General features: G+C 40.2%; 1 protein-coding gene and 1 non-coding gene across 18 annotated transcripts in view; one reads left to right on the top strand and one right to left on the bottom strand.

The window, feature by feature from the left end:
* The window catches only part of LOC129768389 (probable phospholipid-transporting ATPase IA), a 250,423-nt gene that overhangs the window by 121,334 nt on the left and 109,615 nt on the right, over nt 1-19,474 (top strand). For 4 of the 17 annotated variants that reach the window (XM_055770020.1, XM_055770018.1, XM_055770017.1 and 1 more), the window contains exon 2: nt 7,010-7,598. The exons of 12 other annotated variants lie outside the window; for them this stretch is intronic. In XM_055770020.1, coding sequence (XP_055625995.1) covers nt 7,496-7,598 — 103 coding nt within the window. In that variant the 5' untranslated portion in view covers nt 7,010-7,495. Of the gene's footprint in view, nt 1-7,009; nt 7,599-17,281; nt 18,073-19,474 lie in introns of those variants that run through there. One more of the 17 variants, XM_055770021.1, reaches the window with a different exon arrangement.
* On the bottom strand, nt 13,954-14,092 carry LOC129772079 (U4 spliceosomal RNA). Its single transcript, XR_008742559.1, has one exon. It is a non-coding gene; the product is annotated as a U4 spliceosomal RNA (small nuclear RNA).

Below are 19,474 nucleotides of genomic sequence, written 5' to 3'. Positions count from 1 at the left end.
TAAAACCATGTCACATAATGATAGATATCAAATGGGACTATCCTTACGTGGAACGGAAATTGATTGTTACTCGCTTCCGAAAACGCGTAGTTTTTTCCTGCAATTTCGTTGGTTACTGGTAGCTATAGTTCGGTTTTCCGCACGAATGAGGATATCTGCTGTTGCTAGAAGATTCCTTGGTGATGTGTACTCCGAGGCGCCGACGCACGTGCAGTACCACTGTTGGACCGTCCAGAGCTAAGTAGACAGAGAAATCCATTCACGAATCGCTGCCCGTAAATACCCCGCCCCGTTGTACAGCCCGCTGAGCGACCCGTTACCTAACACCTAAAATCCACGTAAGAATCGTGATAAGGTGCAGCACTAATTTCTTTCATAAGCGCTAAGCTCCGTAACAAGCATTAATTACCGTAATATGCGCTGAGGAAACATAAGAGAAAAATGTGAGCTGAGGGGGAGATGTCATATTGCACTGGTCTGGAAAATCCGCGTAAAAAAACCTCGTAAAAAACACGCAAAAAAACCGTGTAAAAAAACCTGGGTGTACATCTTTTCATCGCCCATGGTTCAGGTTCCGGCCAACTTCCGTAAGACCGCCCAGTGCTTCATTTACGATACTTCATCAAACAACTCTGCCTCTTCTTGTCGAGTATACACTAGTTCTTCCGGTTTATTTAAAACGTTAAGCCCTGATCGAGCTAGGGGACCAAAGATTACAATTTCGTCTGACTCGCATTGGTCCCTGCGGATCAATAGGGGACTTTTATGAAAATCCTTTTCCAATTTTGTTGCTGTCGCTTCCAGTTGACACTCTCTAAACAAAAAACCCAATGTCGGTGCGATGAAACCAGCTCAACGTATTAAGCTTTGGATGCATTAGAAGCGCTCTTGAACAGTCTACCAAATAAAAGTTTGTTTTGAGCTTCATCCATTTAAGAAAATCAACATGATCAAATTGTGATATTGAGATATATTGACATCGCGGGATATTTTAGTTTCTTTTGCCAAATACGGGACGTTTCGCGGGACGGAATCTAACGCGGGACATTTTGATGAAATGCGGGACTGTCCCGCGTAACGCGGGACGTCTGGTCAGTTTATCCTAATTGAATAGCTGAATCGTTTCCCTGACCGATCTTACTCGGTGTAACGGGACATTATCATCAAGAAAAACCACTTTGCGTTTCCTTTTCTGATATTCCGGTCTTTTCTGACGCAGAGCGCGGTTCTATTCGATCAATTGTTTTAGGTAACGTTCACTATTAACAGTTTTACCAGTTTTCATAAGGTCTCATAAGGTTACATCTCGCTGAACCCAGTCAACACAACATTGCCTTCTCTCCGAAGCGGTCTAGGATAAACCTAAGTTTGGGCCGTTGATCGAGGACAAAATTTGAGCTTTTACACTTGGGATTCTTGAAATATACCCACTTTTCATCATCGGCCACGATCATCCGATGCAGCAATATTTCGCAAATGATTTTTCGGTTTTCCTGTTGTTTGATGGTCAATTTATGTGGAACCCATCTTCTAACCTAACAGGATCATTTCCATGGCTTTTAAATGTCGGAAGACGGTGGTTTATTGTTTTTGTTTTTGTTCTGCGAGTTGTTGAGTTGAGGTTTTCAAAGACACTCGGCGGTTCACGTTCCTCGTACCTCACAACAAGTATCCACTTTCAATCTTTTTGAACCTCTCATAAAATTGCGATATGCAGAGAGTATGCTCGCCGTGAGCCTCCACCAACGGAGGGTACCGCGTAAAAAAACCGCGTTAATTGGAAAATCCGCGTAAAAAAAACTCGTAAAAAAACCACGCAGAAAAAAACCGCGTAAAATAAAACCTGGGTGTAGTTAAGAGCCGTTACAGAATATTAATGTGTTGTATTAAGATATTGGGCCTGACGTTCGTACTTCACGGTGAAAACGAAATGATTTGTATGGAAGGTTATATACATAGATTGGTTTTTTTTTCCAAATACGAAACGAAAAATATGGTTTAGGGTGCCAATAAAAATAATTATCTCGATTTTTCATTCGACACTTGCTGCGAAATGTTTATTTGCACGATAATATATCCTATGCAAATTATTAGCCGACTTCATTAGCGGACTTCACTTACTGGTGTCACATGCGTTACAATTTGAGTTTTTTGAAAAACAAAAAATCACCGAAAATCGAGGTTTTTAAAAACAATCGATGCCATATGTCTTAAAATTGCATTACTCGTCGAGATTTACAATTACCTCGAAATTTTTTTTCGTCAAAAAAATGTGGTTTTGGCACTTGGCGCCTGAAAAATCGATTTTTGAGATTTTTTTTTAAATAACTGTCAATCTCGACGTGTCATGCAATTTTAAGACATTTTGCATCAAAACTTTTTTTAAAAACCTCGATTTCCAATGATTTTTCGGATTTCAAAAAACTCAAATTGTAATGTATGTGACACCAGTAAATAAAGTCCGAATGAGCTAATGTTTTGCATAGGGTCTATTATCGTATAAATAAGCATTTCGTAGTAAGTTCTGAATGAAAAATCGAGATAATTATTTTTATTGGCACCCTAAACCATATTTTTCGTTTCATATTCCAAAAGTCCCAGAGTGCCGATTTTTGACAAAAAAATAATTTTCTCGACGATTTTTAGATCTCGACGTTTCATGCAATTTTAATACATTTGGCTTCAAAAAAAAATCGAAAACCCCTATTTCCTTTACTCCACCCTTAGGCGATTTAGCGATTTTCAAAAAAAAAACTCAAACTTTAACCGCTTTGCGCCATTTTCCCTTAAGTCCGATTGAGCTGCAAAGGGTGTTTTTTCGAGGTGGTAGACATTTTTTATGGGGTAGCTTTTTAAAATTCGAGATGACCGTTTTCATTGGCACCCTAATATGCAAGTTGTATGATTTAATGTTTGCTGGGATTAGCTTTTCATAAGCAAGAATCTATGCTTCCGCCAACGGGAAACATGCTATTAAAGTACATTTTTGGAAGACTGTTTTTATTTTTTAAAGAACCTAAAACTTTTCATAATTAAATCTGTTGTATTTTTATAAAAACTTCAATGGCGGGGATTCTAAAGAGTGTCCCACATCAAATTGCATCACGGAAAAACGCTGTAGAAAATTACCTAGTTGACCGATCCTTTCCAAACTTTCAGACAATAAAATATATCCCATTAGCAAGCTTTTGGTAGGGAAGGTGGGGGTAAGACGGACATGTTAAGAAGAACTTAAACTATATCTTTGGAAAGTCATGTTTCCCAAAACTTTGATGCAGTTTATTGCAATCCAATGTACTGTTTTTCTACCTAATTGACCAAATATTTTACAAAAAAATGTTTTTCAATGTTTTTTACTGAAATTAAAACAGACCGAAAAGTACAATATTTTTTTTCGATGAGGGTGTAATGGACATGTAGTGGGGGTAATATGGACAGGTTTGTAATATATGAAGCGTAGAGGTTTATCGATCGCGAGAGGAATAATATTATTCAACCATGGTCTGAACTCATCACGAATGTCCGTTAAATGATGAAAAAATCGAATTAATCCACCTAGAAGTGATATCGTTCTTTTCAGCAGTATAAACTGACACTCTCAACTATTTTTTTATTGGTTCCAGTCAGCTTCTAAACAGTCCACATTTGGCGATTTGATTTCCATTAAATAGACGCAGGGCATTCCTTAGGAATAGATTAAACAGACTTTTCACAGTTCATCTCACTCCCACTGGCAACTGTCCGTTTTACCCCACTAGTACAATTATTTCAATAATTTAAATTTTTCCACTCAAAAATAAATCTACTTTTCCGTAAATACTCAATATCGCTTCTCTATTAACCCACAAACCGAAATATAACCATTAGCGAATTGAATTTTCATATTAAACCACTCAAAATGCTTAATATCGAAGCAGCTAAAATTACATCCCCACGCGAAATCATGTATGATTTTCGGTTTTTGTTTCCCTTTATCACTTTTGATCAGTAAAGGGTGTGTCACATCAAATTGCATCACGGAAAAAACGCTGTAGAAATTTAATTTTTAGGAATTATATCTTCAGCTTGGCCATGCTTCACTGTCAATTTTTCGTAAATTTGGAAAAATGTCGTCGAACGAAAAAGAGCGTCGTGAATTAATCCTGTGCACTCATTTCGAGAATCCGGAGTTGTCACATCGGGACATCGGTAAGATGCTGGGAATCGTCCAATCCATGCTCCGTCAGTGAAAAAGATCATAAGCGCGTAGATAAGCAGTTTAGACGTGATCCGAGAAGTTCGGTCCGGGATGTCGCCAATAAGCTGAATTTGTCAAGTTCATTCGTCCAGCGGACCAAGCAGCGGGAGGGCCTGCGTACATACAAGGTTCAGAAGGCTCCTAACCGCGACGAAAGGCAAAACATGGTGGGGAAGACGCGAGCCCGGAAGCTGTACACCGAAATGCATTTGCCTGGTAATGGACGACGAAACCTACGTCAAAGCGGACTTTCGTCAGCTGCCGGGCCTGTTGTTCTTCTCCGCAGAGGACAAATTCAGCGTTCCGGAGGAGAATCGCAAGCAGAAGCAATCCAAGTTTGCCAAAAAGTACATGGTGTGGCAAGCGATCTGCTCTTGCGGAAAACGGAGCGCCCCCATCGTGATGACCGGTACGGTAAACGGGCAGGTTTACCTTAAGGAGTGCCTACAGAAGCGCTTACTACCACTATTGAAGCAGCACGAGGACCCGACCATCTTCTGCCCGGATCTCGCTTCGTGCCACTATTCAAAGGACGTGTTGGAGTGGTACGAAGCCAACGGGGTCACCTTCGTGCCAAAGGAAATGAACCCGCCCAACGCGCCGGAGCTTCGCCCAATAGAGAAATATTGGGCGATTATGAAGCAGGCCCTCCTGAAGAACCCAAAAGTTGTCAAATCGGAGGCGGACTTCAAGAGAAAATGGATTTCTGTTAAAAAAAAACTACAACCTGACGTTGTACAGAACCTTATGGACGGGGTAAAGAGGAAGGTGCGAGCATACGGGCTTGGGCTCGAAGTATGAATAAAAAGAAAATGCCAAAAGTTGTTTAATAGTTTTTATTTTACTGTCTAAAATTTTCAAAAGGATCGGTCTACTGGGCGAATTTCTACAGCGTTTTTTCCATGATGAAATTTGATGTGACACACCCTTTATTCATTGCCATAGGGTGACTTATATATTATTCAATAACATGTAGAAGGTGTTCTCATTAACAAAAAAAGGAAATTCAAAATGTAACTATACAAATCAGCCACCTGTCCATATTACCCCCACTGTCCGTATTACCCGCGGTTCCCCTATATTTATTTCATTCAACTACAATACAGGTGCTTGCACAAAATCAATTCGCTACGATGCATTTCGGGTGACGCCATTTTCTCCAGTTTTCGAAAAAAAGGGAGTGTAAACAATACACTCTAAATTACTACTACCCAAATTTTCAAACAAAATACCCAATGGGTAATTTTGTACAGCGTTGTTTCCGTGAAGCAATTTGAGGTGGGACACCCTTTAGGGAGATGTTCGAACCATTCTGAACGACTTAACATTTTAAACATGTAATATCAGCTAATCTATCCAGTTTCCAGCAGCGTTTTTCTTTCATTTCGGCTGGTGTGATGAGTTTTGAACCACGCGATGACATCGATCACTCGGACGGACAGTTTAAAGTAGAAAGTGAGAATATCAAATTACGCAATTGCGTGTTGTTTTTCACGGGTTTAACGCTACTCCACCAACACCCGATAGGTGTGTTTTTCAATTACGTCGCGTGGGAGTGTTTGAGGTAGAATAATGGAAGACATTTATCCTGGAGTTTACTCAGCTGCGCGCGATGAATCGATGAACTGTCTTGGATGAACAATTTCGTGGATGAATGTAAAATTCCATCATAAAAAATCTACTCCGTTGAGCTGTCATGGCTGATACAATTTTAGTCTCTCAACCGAGTGAATCATTCGTCGTTCCATCCGATGAACAGCATTAGACGGTGGTGCAATTTGTCATCCAGCTACCGAGGCGTACCTAATCGGCGTATCTTCGCTTCCACTCTGATGCGTCGTACCTTTTTTTTTTTTTGCTGTCTAACCTAACGAGCAGCAAAAGACAGCGGTCCCGTGAAAAGTGCGCTTTTCAATTAAGGCTTAATTACTGCATACACACTCTCCCCTCCCACCACTAACTTTTTGCACCATACCCTCGATAAACGCCCCGCAGGAGTGTAGGAGGATGGGAAGCATTTTATTGTTACCAAGATGTGCCATTGTTCCCACCGACTTGGCGATTGAATTGAAAAGAGGCAATTGCATAACGCGAACATTATCGCACTCATCTGAGCTCACACACATCTTGTGCTCGGTGTATGCATTTTTTTTTTTTTGCATTCATTTGTCGATTTACAGACACGTGCGGGGGTGATGCAAGCAGCGATGCTTGGGTGAGCTTTTGTTTTTCTTTCAAACTACCCGGAGGCATGAAATCATGCAAACCGGATTATACTTTCTTCGACATGATGATGACAGAGAAAATGAATCCGTCGTTTGTGTCAAAGCTGATTACACGGAAAGTGTTTTACTACTAGTGAATTTCCCAAGTGTCCTTGAACGCTTGAATGTAAGCCAATTTGACCGCATCAAAACTAGTTATAACAGAATAACAGATATACCGGCATATTTCGACTTCGTCCGGTGGAACAACTGTACCTTCCGCTTGAGGTTACATACCTAAACAACAGGTTCAATTTTAAACGACACCGTGCTCAAGTTGGAATGCCACAAAGAGCACGTAGAACTAGTGAAAAGGTATTATTCGCGGTCATGGTAATTTACTCGGTCCATCTGTGAAGTGAGGGGGACACTTTCCGAAAGAGAAAGAGAGAGCGAAGGAGCCACCACTCAAGGAGAACAGTCTCGACCGAAATCGCATACCGACTGCTGGCGGTTTCCAGTGCGGAATTCCGGCTTTCGTTTGTTCATCATGGGTTTCAATTTTCAGATGCATGTCCGACGGAGAAGCACTGGGCACTGAATATTCAATTGAAGTCCCTCGATTCATTATTGAAGTGTACGAGTTTAAAGAGTAGTGGCAGTAAATCAATATTTTACACACAAGTTTGCGCATGTATGGAGATCCAGCAGTGAAAAGTCAGTGTTGTTTGCCGTTGACCAATCGTTTCTTCAAGCCGCAATGTCACTGCGAAGCGTGGTTACAACACGGTCGAAGCCATTGATGAAGTTAGGACGGAAAGTTTCGCCACTGTGAATGAAGTGAAAGTGTTGATGCCCTGTGGAGGGGGATCCCAAAAAGTGTCATGAAAAAAGTGCAACAATCGGAGAAAGGAAATCCATCAATATTTTATGCGCGTTTTATGAAGCAACAACTGCTGCAATTAACGCAAGTGCTAACGTCAACAAATCCTGCGACGGAAAAGTGGAAGACGCGCGTGATCCAGAGCATACCATCCTGTCAGTGGCATAAAATATGCAACAAGTGCGAGATTTCGTGAACAGAGTCACCATCAGGATCCGGAGGAGTCACAACATTCCGCAATTCTGCTGGAAGAAGAAAGTGAAGGATGATCAGAGTGAGTAGCGCTCTACTTTGTTTGGTTTTTTTTTCAGAAACAATGCGTTGAGTTATGCAGCGACAACAATAACTGACCTACTTTTTTCCCTTCGCAAAACATAGACAATGACAAATCAATATGCAGAAACATACATGGGGTGTCGACTGCGCGAGAGTCCTTCTCTCAGTCCAAAAAACAGAAAACAATGTATACAACACAAACATCATGATCGCATGAATATTCATAGGCAGTGCCCATTCCTTCTCGCAAAGCCAAACTTAATGTGTGCATCGCTTTTTTACGGAGGCCAAGGCATCATTAAAACACAATTTGTTAGCGAGAGGGGCAGTGCGGGAACACATAAATTTACACTCCCCGTCGTGCGTCGTACCATCGAACCATTATCCATAATTTCAAACTCTCGTCACTTTGCTGCCTCCAGATCCCCCGAATCGGGAGGATAACTCTATACTGTTTATGTTTTCATTTGGAAAGCCCCGCCGCGTTTGCGCAGTCACACACAACAAAATCCTTCAGCTTCTTCGCGAGCAAAAAAAAACGTTTTGAATGCACCTGTCTATCCGACCAACGCACACATCCACACGTTTGGGAAAATCCTTAACCTTTAGCGCTCGCGAATTCATACGTCATCATGTGTGGGGGAAAAGCTTGGTGTGAGGGTGTGTTGCGCGAAAGCTCAGCCCAAAGAAGAAAAAACAAAAACAACACCCGGGCAGCACTCACACTGGCGCACACCAGCGTGCGCCCTCATTACCGCCTGATTGTTGTGGGGTTGCCAGCGGAAGAGTGCCAGCCAATACACCCAATACACACTCTCACCGGAGGCGGAAGCATTTTCCCTTGCATATGTTTATTTTATGCTGAGTGAATGTGTGTGGGTTCACTCGGGAAGCTGTCGGTAGTGGTATCCACATTTGATCCTTTTTCAGCAAGGTCTCGTGAGCGAGAGGTGCGCTGTATTGTTTCAAATTGTGGACATTACTAGAAGTGCATTCCCTCGAATGATACTAGTTTGGTTTGGTTCCCTTCCACGTATGCTAAGAATATGTAGTTGCAGATTACAGATTTTTTGGATTTCATACAGAATATACAGATTTTTTCAAATAAAGTTCCAGTGTTACTAATGGTTTGATGTCAATAATTTTTTCCTCACCTCACCTATTTCATGAAATGAAACTTTTTTTGATGATGTAAAGATGCAAAAGTCTGCATCGAACATAAATCGTTTAGCTTGTAATAAAAAACAGAGTTATAGAACTTTTTTTTTGTTTCGACCTCAAACTGGCTCTACATTAAAAAGTACTCTACGGAAGACGATTCTGATGCTTTCATTTGAATGATGAGAAAATTTAGTACAGGATATAGTAGTGGAACAACTTAATTAGTGGATTTTAATAACATTTTACGGTGCTTAGATACTCCTCCCCCCTCTCTTAGGTAGTACTCGAGAATTAATACAGAAAATGCAACCAAATTAGGCATCTGGAGGTTTTAGGGTGCAATAAATGATTCTATGGTGGTTAGATACTCCTCCTCTTTCTCTTAGGGAGGGCTGCCATACAAATGAAACACAAATTTCTGCATTACTCGAGAACTAATTAAGCAAACGAAACCAAATTTGGCATGTGAAGGTTTTAGGATGCAATAAATGTTTTTATGGTGGTTCGACACTCCTCCCCCCTCTCATAGGATGGGCTGTCATACAAATGAAAAACAAATTTCTGCATAACTCGAAAACTAATCAAGCAAATGGAGCCAAATTTGGCATGTGAAGATTTTAGGGGGCACGAAACGTTTCTATGGTGAATAGACACTCCTCCCCCCTCTCTAAGGGGAGAAGAGAGGAGGGGCCTGTCTTCATTCTATCATATTTTCTGTGTCAAACATTTATTCCATGTAACGGAAAAATATATTATTTACAAGTGGTTGAAAAATTTTGAACGATAATTGTGTCTGAAAATAATCTGATATTATAATGATGAGTTTTGGTAGAAGTACTAGGAATTTTTTGGTAATAAGTAAATTCAACGGGGTTGATTAGAATATCAGTCAATGAACAGTTCTTCGATTGGACTAATGAACTTGCGCTCAGTAAGAAAACGTGAATGTTATTATAGGTATTGATAACAAAAAAACAAATTTTGGGTGGGACGAATTTGCCGGGTCAGCTAGTTCGAGATAAAAGTGGAATAGTTTTTTTAGATAAATAAAAAACTTGGGTCGTAGAGGGTTAAGTAGATGACGCCTAATTTCAATTGAAATTGAAACGTGTGTCTTGCCGTATAATCGCTCCCTATCCGTTGGAGATGCGTCCAGGATTACGGGGTTTTATACGCAGATTTTCGAGTTAACGCGATTTTTTACGAGGTACGTATCCCCCGCGTAAAAAAATTGGTGTATTACAATTTCAATAACACATATACCACGCAGTTGACACTGTTTTTAAAAAATGTTTTAGTGTTCATCAGATCAGCTCGACAAAATATCCCATGCTGTGATTCTACAAACACAAATTCACTTCACCAACTCCATTGCCCTCAATGTATATATCCATGCCCAGGCTTCAATATTTTTTCGTTTTGACATGTCCTCCATGAGTCGTATTTTAATGCTGTCCTGCTCACTCTTAAGAATAACCCCATAAACACGGCTCACAATAAACGTCAAAAACTTTGAACATGTATAGGCAGAAGAAGCCTCAGAAAATACTCTCATTGAATCGCGTAATTTATTCCCGACTTGAAGCTTTTGGTTTTTGTTAAATTTACCATTTTTCAGGCTTTTAAACAAAAAGTGCACTTGTGCACTTTCCGAGTGGGAAAAAATCGTTCTGAAACATTACTATCACCGTTTGGTTACACAAATAGTTAAGTCATCAGCCATCCGGCCAACAACGGACCACCCACGAAGCCATCACATAACAGAAGATCCAGAATCCGAACATAAACAATCCCATAATCCACGATCAGTCTGAACAATCACTTCAGTTATTTCCCACGTGCAGTATTCAGCGGTAAGGATAGAATCAGAGCCTAGGAAGATTATATCCTAAGACTTTGTGATTAGTTCTTAAATGAAAGCGAATCAAAGCACCTTTTTTCCCAAATCTATATTTTTATCAAGGCTCATATGGCGTTAGCCTGACGGGGCCGGGAGTTTAATATTTTGACAGTATTCTATGTTAACAAATTCTAAACTCAATATATTTACTGTTTTTAACTATTATTTTCATCAAAGTAAATATTTTGTTTATTTATAGGGGATTGCTATGGCTGCTAAAATGAAGAAGTATCATTGTGAATCGAGAAGAAAGACCGCAATGTTTGGTTTGTCTGAAAAGCATTACGAATGACTCAATGAAACCACCCTTATACTCGAATAAAGCGGTATATTTCTTCGAACGGAGTGAACGATGTGTTTAAATGAGTTTAAATGATGAAGATGGATAAAATTCGTAAATTGTTGAGGGATATTGTGTCGTCTCATTTTTGCAAAGCAAAAAAAGCCTCATACAATCTCATAAACGCTTAGTAAACCACATATAATGAAAATGGTGGAAATCGTGCAAGGAAATAGCTTGAAGAAAAAATTGGTTACAGTTTCGCTATCCGGCAATACTGTTCGGCTGCGAATAGGTGGCATACCCATTGATACCAAGCACCGAACACACCCAAATACACACCTGAGATCAAGGCAACCAAATTTAGGTTATTCAACTCCAAACTCGACGAGCCCACGGAAGTATCGTCTTGTGCTAAATTATTGGTTTTCGTACGTTATGCCCTAGGCAATGTTATCAAAAAATAACTACTGTTCTGTTACTCACTCGAATCAACTACAAAAGGTTCTAATATTTAGCGAAAGTAAGTTCATTCTTCGGTTTTACAAGAATTTCTTGGCATAATGTATGCGGTTCCAGCACTGATGGTTCACCAGCAACAGGCAGTTCAGCCCAGAATAAATTTTGTGAAATCAATTGCATTGAATTCGGTAATTTACTAAGAACTATGTACTAGCCTGAATTCCATGGCTTGGAACATCTGAAATTCGGAATCACCGTTTATTTCATAGCAGAGGTCGTAGTAGGCGTATCTGAAATCTTTTGATAGCAAATAGTTTGGAGAATCTGTGTTTTTCGACGATAGAAACTTTGTTTTGAAAAAGTTGTGCAGGATGGAAACCGAGAGAAGAAATTTGATTTTAGATACCCACATTGAAAATCCGGCGTGGTCAGATACTAAAAACGCGAAATCGCTGAATGTGGCTAGATCGATGGTTTATGATGTGCTGAAACGTTTCCGTGATCGTACAACTGTTGTTCGGTTGGATCGCGTCGTAGTGAAACTTCGATCGGAAGCTGAGATTGAAGGTAATGAGAACAATTAAGCTGAACCCGGGACTCTCGGACCAAAAAACACAACTCTAACCAAATTACCATTCGGAGAATCCGTATGCGAGAAGGATATTGCAATTTCCGTGCCTGCAGAACACTAAAGCAAAATCTGGTGGCCAAAAGACGCGCTCGAGAGTTATACAACAAGGTTTTGACGAAGTACGAAAACTAAACTGCACTGAAAGAAAAGTGTCCGGAATTTAACGTGGACAGTCTTTATTGATCTTCATGACAACGTTCGATCTCATGCCGCAAAATTATTGGAGACGCTGGAATGAGATGTTCTATCGCACTCACACTCAAATGATCCAGAACGATTTCCCAAGATTCAAGGTTTTTTTCCTCTTACCGACATTGAATACGGACTTTTAGCTCAGATCATCACCAAAGATGAAGTATTTTCTAAGAATTGAGATGGGAAAAATTTTCAAATTTCAAAAACCTTTGCACATCCGTGGAAAATGTGGGTATAAGCGGGCATATCGCAGGAAACTTCGGTATTGGTAAAACAACCATTGGAAAAAAAATCTTGAAGTACAGGACGTATGGGTCAGTGATGGATCTACCCGGTAAGGATAGAAAATGCAAACGGGTATATGAGTGGATACCAACATGATGATGGATGTAAGGGAAACCCCAAAGATCATTATCAGAGAAATACAGAGAACCCGCACACCACCAATCAAACTACTCGCCGAAGAATCGGAGAGCATGCTTTGAGAAGTTGGCTTGCTCGTAAGTTTCCATTAGTCAACAAAGCTAATGAAGCCAAGAGAAAAGCTTTGAAGCATGCACAGAATCCGGTAGATTCGATTCTAGCTTGAGTTTTTCAACAAGTAAAGGCGTGTAAATGTATTGGGTGAATCGGGTAAGAAGCTTTACGAATGACATATTCAAGGGTACGTGAAGTGTGGGGGAGAGGTTATGATTTGGTGTGGTTTTTTTGATGTAGGATTACGTCTTTCATTTCTATACTGGGGTGTAAGTTCAATGTTTCGAAAACGAAAGCGTTACGCCGGAGAACGAGATTTTGAGCTTTAACCCTTTTATTACGAGTGTCGTCTATAGACGACATCCGCGCGACGAGCTGTGTGTACGAGCGTCGTCTTTAGACGACATGAAATTCATACTGTTCTTCGATCACACCAGCGCGATGTGCATAGTTCTCGGCGCAGTGCTCCCTACAGGGGTAGCACTTTGGCGGAGCACACTGCCGTAATGAAAGGGTTAATAGCTCCTAAACAACTGAACGAAATGGTATGATAAACACTTCATTCGAAAGATAAAATGTCTACGCGTTATATGCTTGTTACTTCTTGATCCAAAAATTTGTTTCAATAGCCCTAAAATTGCTTTCAAAACTGGCTACTGAAATCACACCAATCGGTATATAAGCGAGTGCCGCTCGGAAATCCACTCAGTTATGATTGCGCAACGATTGAGGTGCGATCGCTGGAATGGATTGATGTTTCCCTAACCCATACTTCAAAATCTTGAAGCCTGTGGAAATCGGTAATACAAAATAGATGCGAGCAGCAGGAACTTTTGTACTCGTTTGCGTTTTTGCAAATTGGGATGTTTCCCTAACACAGATTTCAAAAATATGGAGCTTGGGAAAATTGGCATTGCAAAATAGATTCAAACTACGGGTACTTTTGTACTCGCTTGTATTTTTGCAAACCGGAATGTGTTTTCCCAATACAGATTCCGAAACCAAGAAGTTGGGAAAATCGGCATTGCAGATACATTCCATTCGGCAATACTTTTATAACCCCATGCATTTTTACAGTCCGGAATTCGTTTTGCTAACACGGTCTACAAAAGCAGGTCCAAATGCAACGCTTTGGCTTGATTAAGACTGCATTGGAAGATATATCTTCATGTCGCCAGCTCACTGAGCTTCTACGCATACCGTTTGATGATTAGGCAAAATGTTGATTATGACTATTTGCTGCGATAACTACTACCGTAATGCATAAATTGGGATTTGTTTGCAATTGAATTCGTAAATAGTTTCTATCATTCACTAGTTTTCAACTAGCAATAATCGCACCTCGGATGTACCTCATTGTTTACGATATCGCCACTGCGCAAAGCTTATCATTCACTAGTGTAATCAATAATTTAATCAATACACACAAAAGATAGATCTGTGCAGCGGCGATATCGTACCAAATGAGGAACATCCGAGCTGGGATTATTGCTAATTGAAGAATTACAAAGCCTACGGCAGTCCTATGTCAACCCTGCGGTTATATCATAGGTATAACCCATCCACAGTTTTGACGTAGGACTACGTCTTTCATTTCTATACCGGGGTGTAAAATCAAAGTTTCGAAAACGAAAGCGTTACGCCGGAGACCGAGATTTTGAGCGTTAATAGCTCCTAAACAACTGAACGAACCGGTATGATAAACACTTCATTCGAAAGATAAAATGTCTACGCGTTATATACTTGTTACTTTATGATCCAAAAACTTGTTTCAATAGCCTTAAAATTGTTTTCAAAACAGGCTATTGAAATCACCAATCGGTATATAAGCGAGCGCCGCTCGGAAATCCACTCAGTTATAATTGAACAGCGATTGGAGCATGTTGTCGCTGTTGTGGTGAAGCTCTTCGTTTATCATGAAAGCGCGGATGAACGGTGCCACCAAGAGCCTGTTTGTGCACCTTAGGCCAGAAGGGAATCCATCAGGAGCAGAGTGATGCCACAAACGGTTCCCCGGGAAGAGTTCGGAGCAGCCGCCACACACACACATATACGCGCGGAACTCTTCGTTTGGATGCCATTCAGCATCGAGAAAATTCCGGAAAGATTCAATCGTTGCTGAAAAATAATCTGCCAGTTCCTCTGGGAACTGAAAAATACATTCATGCGAAAGAGTTCATTTTAATGTTTTCTATCCATGTAACACTGCGACCAAATATTTTCCAATCAAGTGCTATAAACAGGTGGTTATCGAGTTAGCATTAACAGCTGATGGGCTTCGAGTATCGAGGAAAATCTGGAACAAACTAATCGTTGCTGAAAAATACCCTGCCAATTCCCCTGGGAATTGAGAAATACATTGATGCGAAAGAGTTTATTCTAATGTTTTCTATCCATATAATACTGCAACCAAATACATTTTGTATTGAGATTTTTCAATCGATCGCAATTAACATGGAAGCTTCTGAAAATTATTCTTCCCCATCAGTAGAAAATTTTCGTATCCAATATTGTATGCGCGCGCAACGAAAAATGTTTCGCATCGCGAAAATTATATAATTTTCAATCGATTATCCTTCTCTCGATTCAATCAAGCACAAAAAGCATACTTAACCGATATTCTGGTGGTGAAACGCATTAATTTTTCGTGAGGACATCGACAAGGTAACATCATAATTGAACAAGCTGGACGGCGAGGAATCGAGGGATCGAGGGATCGAGATATTCATTACCTAGCCTGACCTAATCTGAAAGACATGCAGTTTGTTTGGAACTGTAAGGGAGGGCAGAGGAGCCGAGCCATCGAAGGAGAAGAGATAGTGACCAAGAGAGTATCAGCATCGAAAAACGGTTCTCCGGGAAGACATTGAAGCAGCCGTCACACACACACATACACGCGTGGAATTTTTTTTTTCGTTTGGATGCCATTCAGCATCGAGAAAATTCCGGAAAGATCTAATCGCTGCTGAAAAATAATCTGCCAGTTCCCTGGGAATTGAAAAATACATTAATGTGAAAGAGTTAATTTTAATGTTTTTTTCTGGGAATTGAAAAATACATTAATGTGAAAGAGTTTATTTTAATGTTTTCTATCCATGTAAAACTGGGACCAAATATTTTTCAATTAAGTGCTATTAACAGGTGGTTATCGAGTTAGCATTAACCACTGGTGGGCTTCGAGTATCGGAGAGAATCTGGGAAGATGTTATTGTTGCTGAAAAATAATCTGCCAGTTCCCCTGGGAATTGAAACATACATTCACGCTAAAGAGTTTATTTTAATATTTTCTAACATATAACGCTGCGACCAAATACAATTGGTTTTGTGATTTTTCAATCAAGTGCAATTAGCAGGAAAGCTTCTGAAGATTTTTCTTCCCCATCAGTAGGATATGTTCGTTTCCAATATTGGATGCGCGCGCAACGGAAAATGTTTCGCATCGCGAAAAACATAATTCTCAATCGATTATTGCTCAGTCGCTGAAAGTTTCAAACTCAGAGAGCTCATTCGCCTCTAGTTTGCCTTCCAAATCGCCATCGTAAACCACACCTTCTTTCTATTCAATCACGGACAAAAAGCATACTTATGCGATATTCTGGTGGTGAAACGCAATCTGTTAGAGGCGAATGAACTGAAAAGTTTAAAGCCTCTTTAATTCAACATCATCATCAAGAAACGCAATCTCTTTTCGTGAGGATATACATATATACGTGCGGAACTTCTTTCGTTTATATGCCATCCAGCATCGAGAAGATTCCGGAAGAATATTATCGTTGCTGAAAAATATTCTGCCAGATCTCCTGGAAATTGTTAAATTCATGCGAAAGAGTTTATTTTAATGTTTTCTAACCATATAACACTGCGACCAAATACATTTCGTTCTGTGATTTTTCAATCAAGGGCAATCAGCGGGAAAGCTTCTGAAGATTATTATTCCTTATCAGTAGGATATTTTCGTATCCAATATTGGATGCATAAAACCTTGTACCTCTAATGTAACGCTCTCGTTTTCGAAGTCCCCCGAATATTCATTTATTCTTCATTCAGAATGGATTCAGATTCAACTTCAAACAAATGATCACTGAATCAACGATAGTCCTACGTCACCATTGCGGTTATACCATAGATATAACCCACTTCCTGTTTTTTATGTAGAAACGATGGGATTATGACTGCCGATTCCTGCACCAACATTATGCGTGAAAATCTGTAGATTTCAGTGATGAAAACCAGTTTGTGTTTCAGCGAGACAACCATCGTGAACACAGGGCGAAGAAAACCAAGTCGGTCTTTTGTTAATGCCGTTGTAAACGACAGCGATCCAAAAAGTCCGGATTCGCATTTTCCAACACAACAGTATAAAACGAATAAAAACTTCTTCCCTGTTTCTTAAATCATTCTGCACCTATCTATCTACCCTCGTCGTCTTCAAACAAACCTTGCCGCAAAGGATATTTCTGCCCCTGTCGATATGCCTGCGATACCGAACGTAAGCAGCACAAATGTACCGAAGTCTCGTGTTAGTGTGCGACGTGAGCAACAGAAAAGGATCTCGCAAGAAATCGACGAGAGTCCTTTCGGAACCTCGAACCTCGAAGGGCTGACATTTCGCGTGTGAGGCTCTCAGCTGCAAAAAGTGTTTCCATCCATCCGTTCCGATAATGTTGTGATTTTAAATTCGGTCTGTTTTTTCCCTGCCCTGAGCAATGGATTGATTTTATGTGATTTTACCCCGATGATGATGCTTCTTTGCGGTCGCGGGTGTGACTTCCTGAATTGTGAAGCATGATAGTTCGAATTCGATCGGAAATTGTGGGTGATTGTTTTGGAGTGGAGAATGTCAGTTCGTGCAAGCATATGTTTGATCGGGAGTCATCCTTGAACGAAGCAAGCTGTGTTTTTTTCCTCCCCAGACGGATTTGTCTGGTTCGTGTGTGGTGAATGAATGTCCATCCGAAGGGAAGAAGGAAAAAAAAGTTGGAAAAATCGTGTTAGTCGCCCTTTTCTTGCGAGGAAAATGATAGATTCGAGTTGGAAAAGTGAGGAAAAAGTTTCCGACAGCGAGAACAACAAACACACCGCTCCAGGTCGAGTGTGCAAATCATATAGTGAATGAATTCAGGGCGTTGGTATAGTTTCTGAATGACGCTCGTGACACTTCGAAAGGTGTTAAATGTGAAATGTGTGCTAAACGAAGTGTGTTCGATAGTGTTTATTCCATCCATTATAAAAGATCTTGTGGAAAATCACCGCTGATGAGTACAATCTTCTAGTTGAAAGTGTAAATTAGAACCGATAGCCGTGTTACAAAGTGAAAATGGCATTTAACACGATGTATCGTGCATTGAGGCTTCGTCTCGTAAACCGTAAGACCAATTCTTCAATAACATGAAATGACCATTGCCAATACAACATACACAGAGTGTGGCAACAAATTCCTGAATGTATATAGCCCTATTTTTCACCGTGAACCGCATTTCTACGGCCCCATCGCAGATCGATATTGCGTGTACCTTCGGAACGGTCGTATCCGCCTGGCAATCCTGTTTTAGAAAATTTTAAATAGCACTTCCCCACCGAGTCGCAAAACGGCTGCGGAAGTGAAGAAAAGCAAAACATATCAAAGTATATAACAGCAGCATCATCGTCGTCGTCATTCCATCCTCGACCTGGCGCTCTTTTGCGCCTGAGATGCAGAATGAAAGCTAATGCGGAAAATGAAAATTGGTACAATAATAACAGCAGGGAGGGGGCAGGATGTGTGTTTTTGATTAATTCAACTAGCGCACGCTAGTGTCAGGCTCTGAAAAACGGTGCAACAGGATACGATGTAATTAAATGCCTGACATTGAGTGTTTCACAGGTAGTGTCTTTGAATGGAGTGAAAAGGATTAACTCCTGTGGCTGTTATGGTCGGAATTGACCTTCGTCTATTTGTAACTGAAAGAAGTGCATTTATTGGAAACTTGGGTTAAGTTTCGCTTAAATATGCTATAGACAATTCGATGATAATATCATCAAACTAGAATCAACTTCAAATCCTCATTCTAAACTTATTCGTTTTTAATACATCCAGTCACGATGCAGATGAATTTCGTCTCTGTTCTCATCAGTATACGGAGATATATCATCTGCTTTTACAGTAAGAAGCGCCTTTGCGACTGCCACACATATCATTTGAGGAGCTTCGGGTTCTATTCCCGATCTTGTGGGGGGATTTTTCGTCAAAGTAATTTCTACTGACTTACATCGGCAAACGCGTATTCTCAAACTTGTTTGGCATATGAATCTAATTTAAGAAAAACATTGACGCAAGTTTTACTACGTTGGAAAGGATTCTTTAGAAAAGTTGATGCAATTGGAATGAAATATGAAAAACATTAGGAATAATAGGAGAGAGTAGATATTTCAAGTAATACTCCATAAATCCAACACCAACAAGGTCACTTTCGTGAGAAAGTTTCACGAATGAAGAAAACTAAAGGGTGGTGTCCAAGACACGACTACTTCTGCCTTCAGTTCAACTATCGATATTAACTTAGGAAGGAACAAATTTATCATTAACACTTTAATACAATTTTTTGGTAGTCTTCATACGTGGTTCTGTTATAACTTTATCGTAACCTTCAGAAACAGATTCTACTTTTCATATTTAGTCTCAGCCGCAGCATATAGCGTTGGCTGATCGCTGTCTAGAGTGTAACGAAAAGTCACTGTCACTGTCAATCACTGAATCAAAGTGTTACATTCATTTTACTTTTGTTTATA

This window comes from Toxorhynchites rutilus, chromosome 2 (genome assembly GCF_029784135.1).
Source record: "Toxorhynchites rutilus septentrionalis strain SRP chromosome 2, ASM2978413v1, whole genome shotgun sequence".
Taxonomy (NCBI): domain Eukaryota; kingdom Metazoa; phylum Arthropoda; class Insecta; order Diptera; family Culicidae; genus Toxorhynchites; species Toxorhynchites rutilus.
Note: the sequence above shows the minus strand (reverse complement) of the source record. Positions and strands in the feature narration are given on the sequence as shown.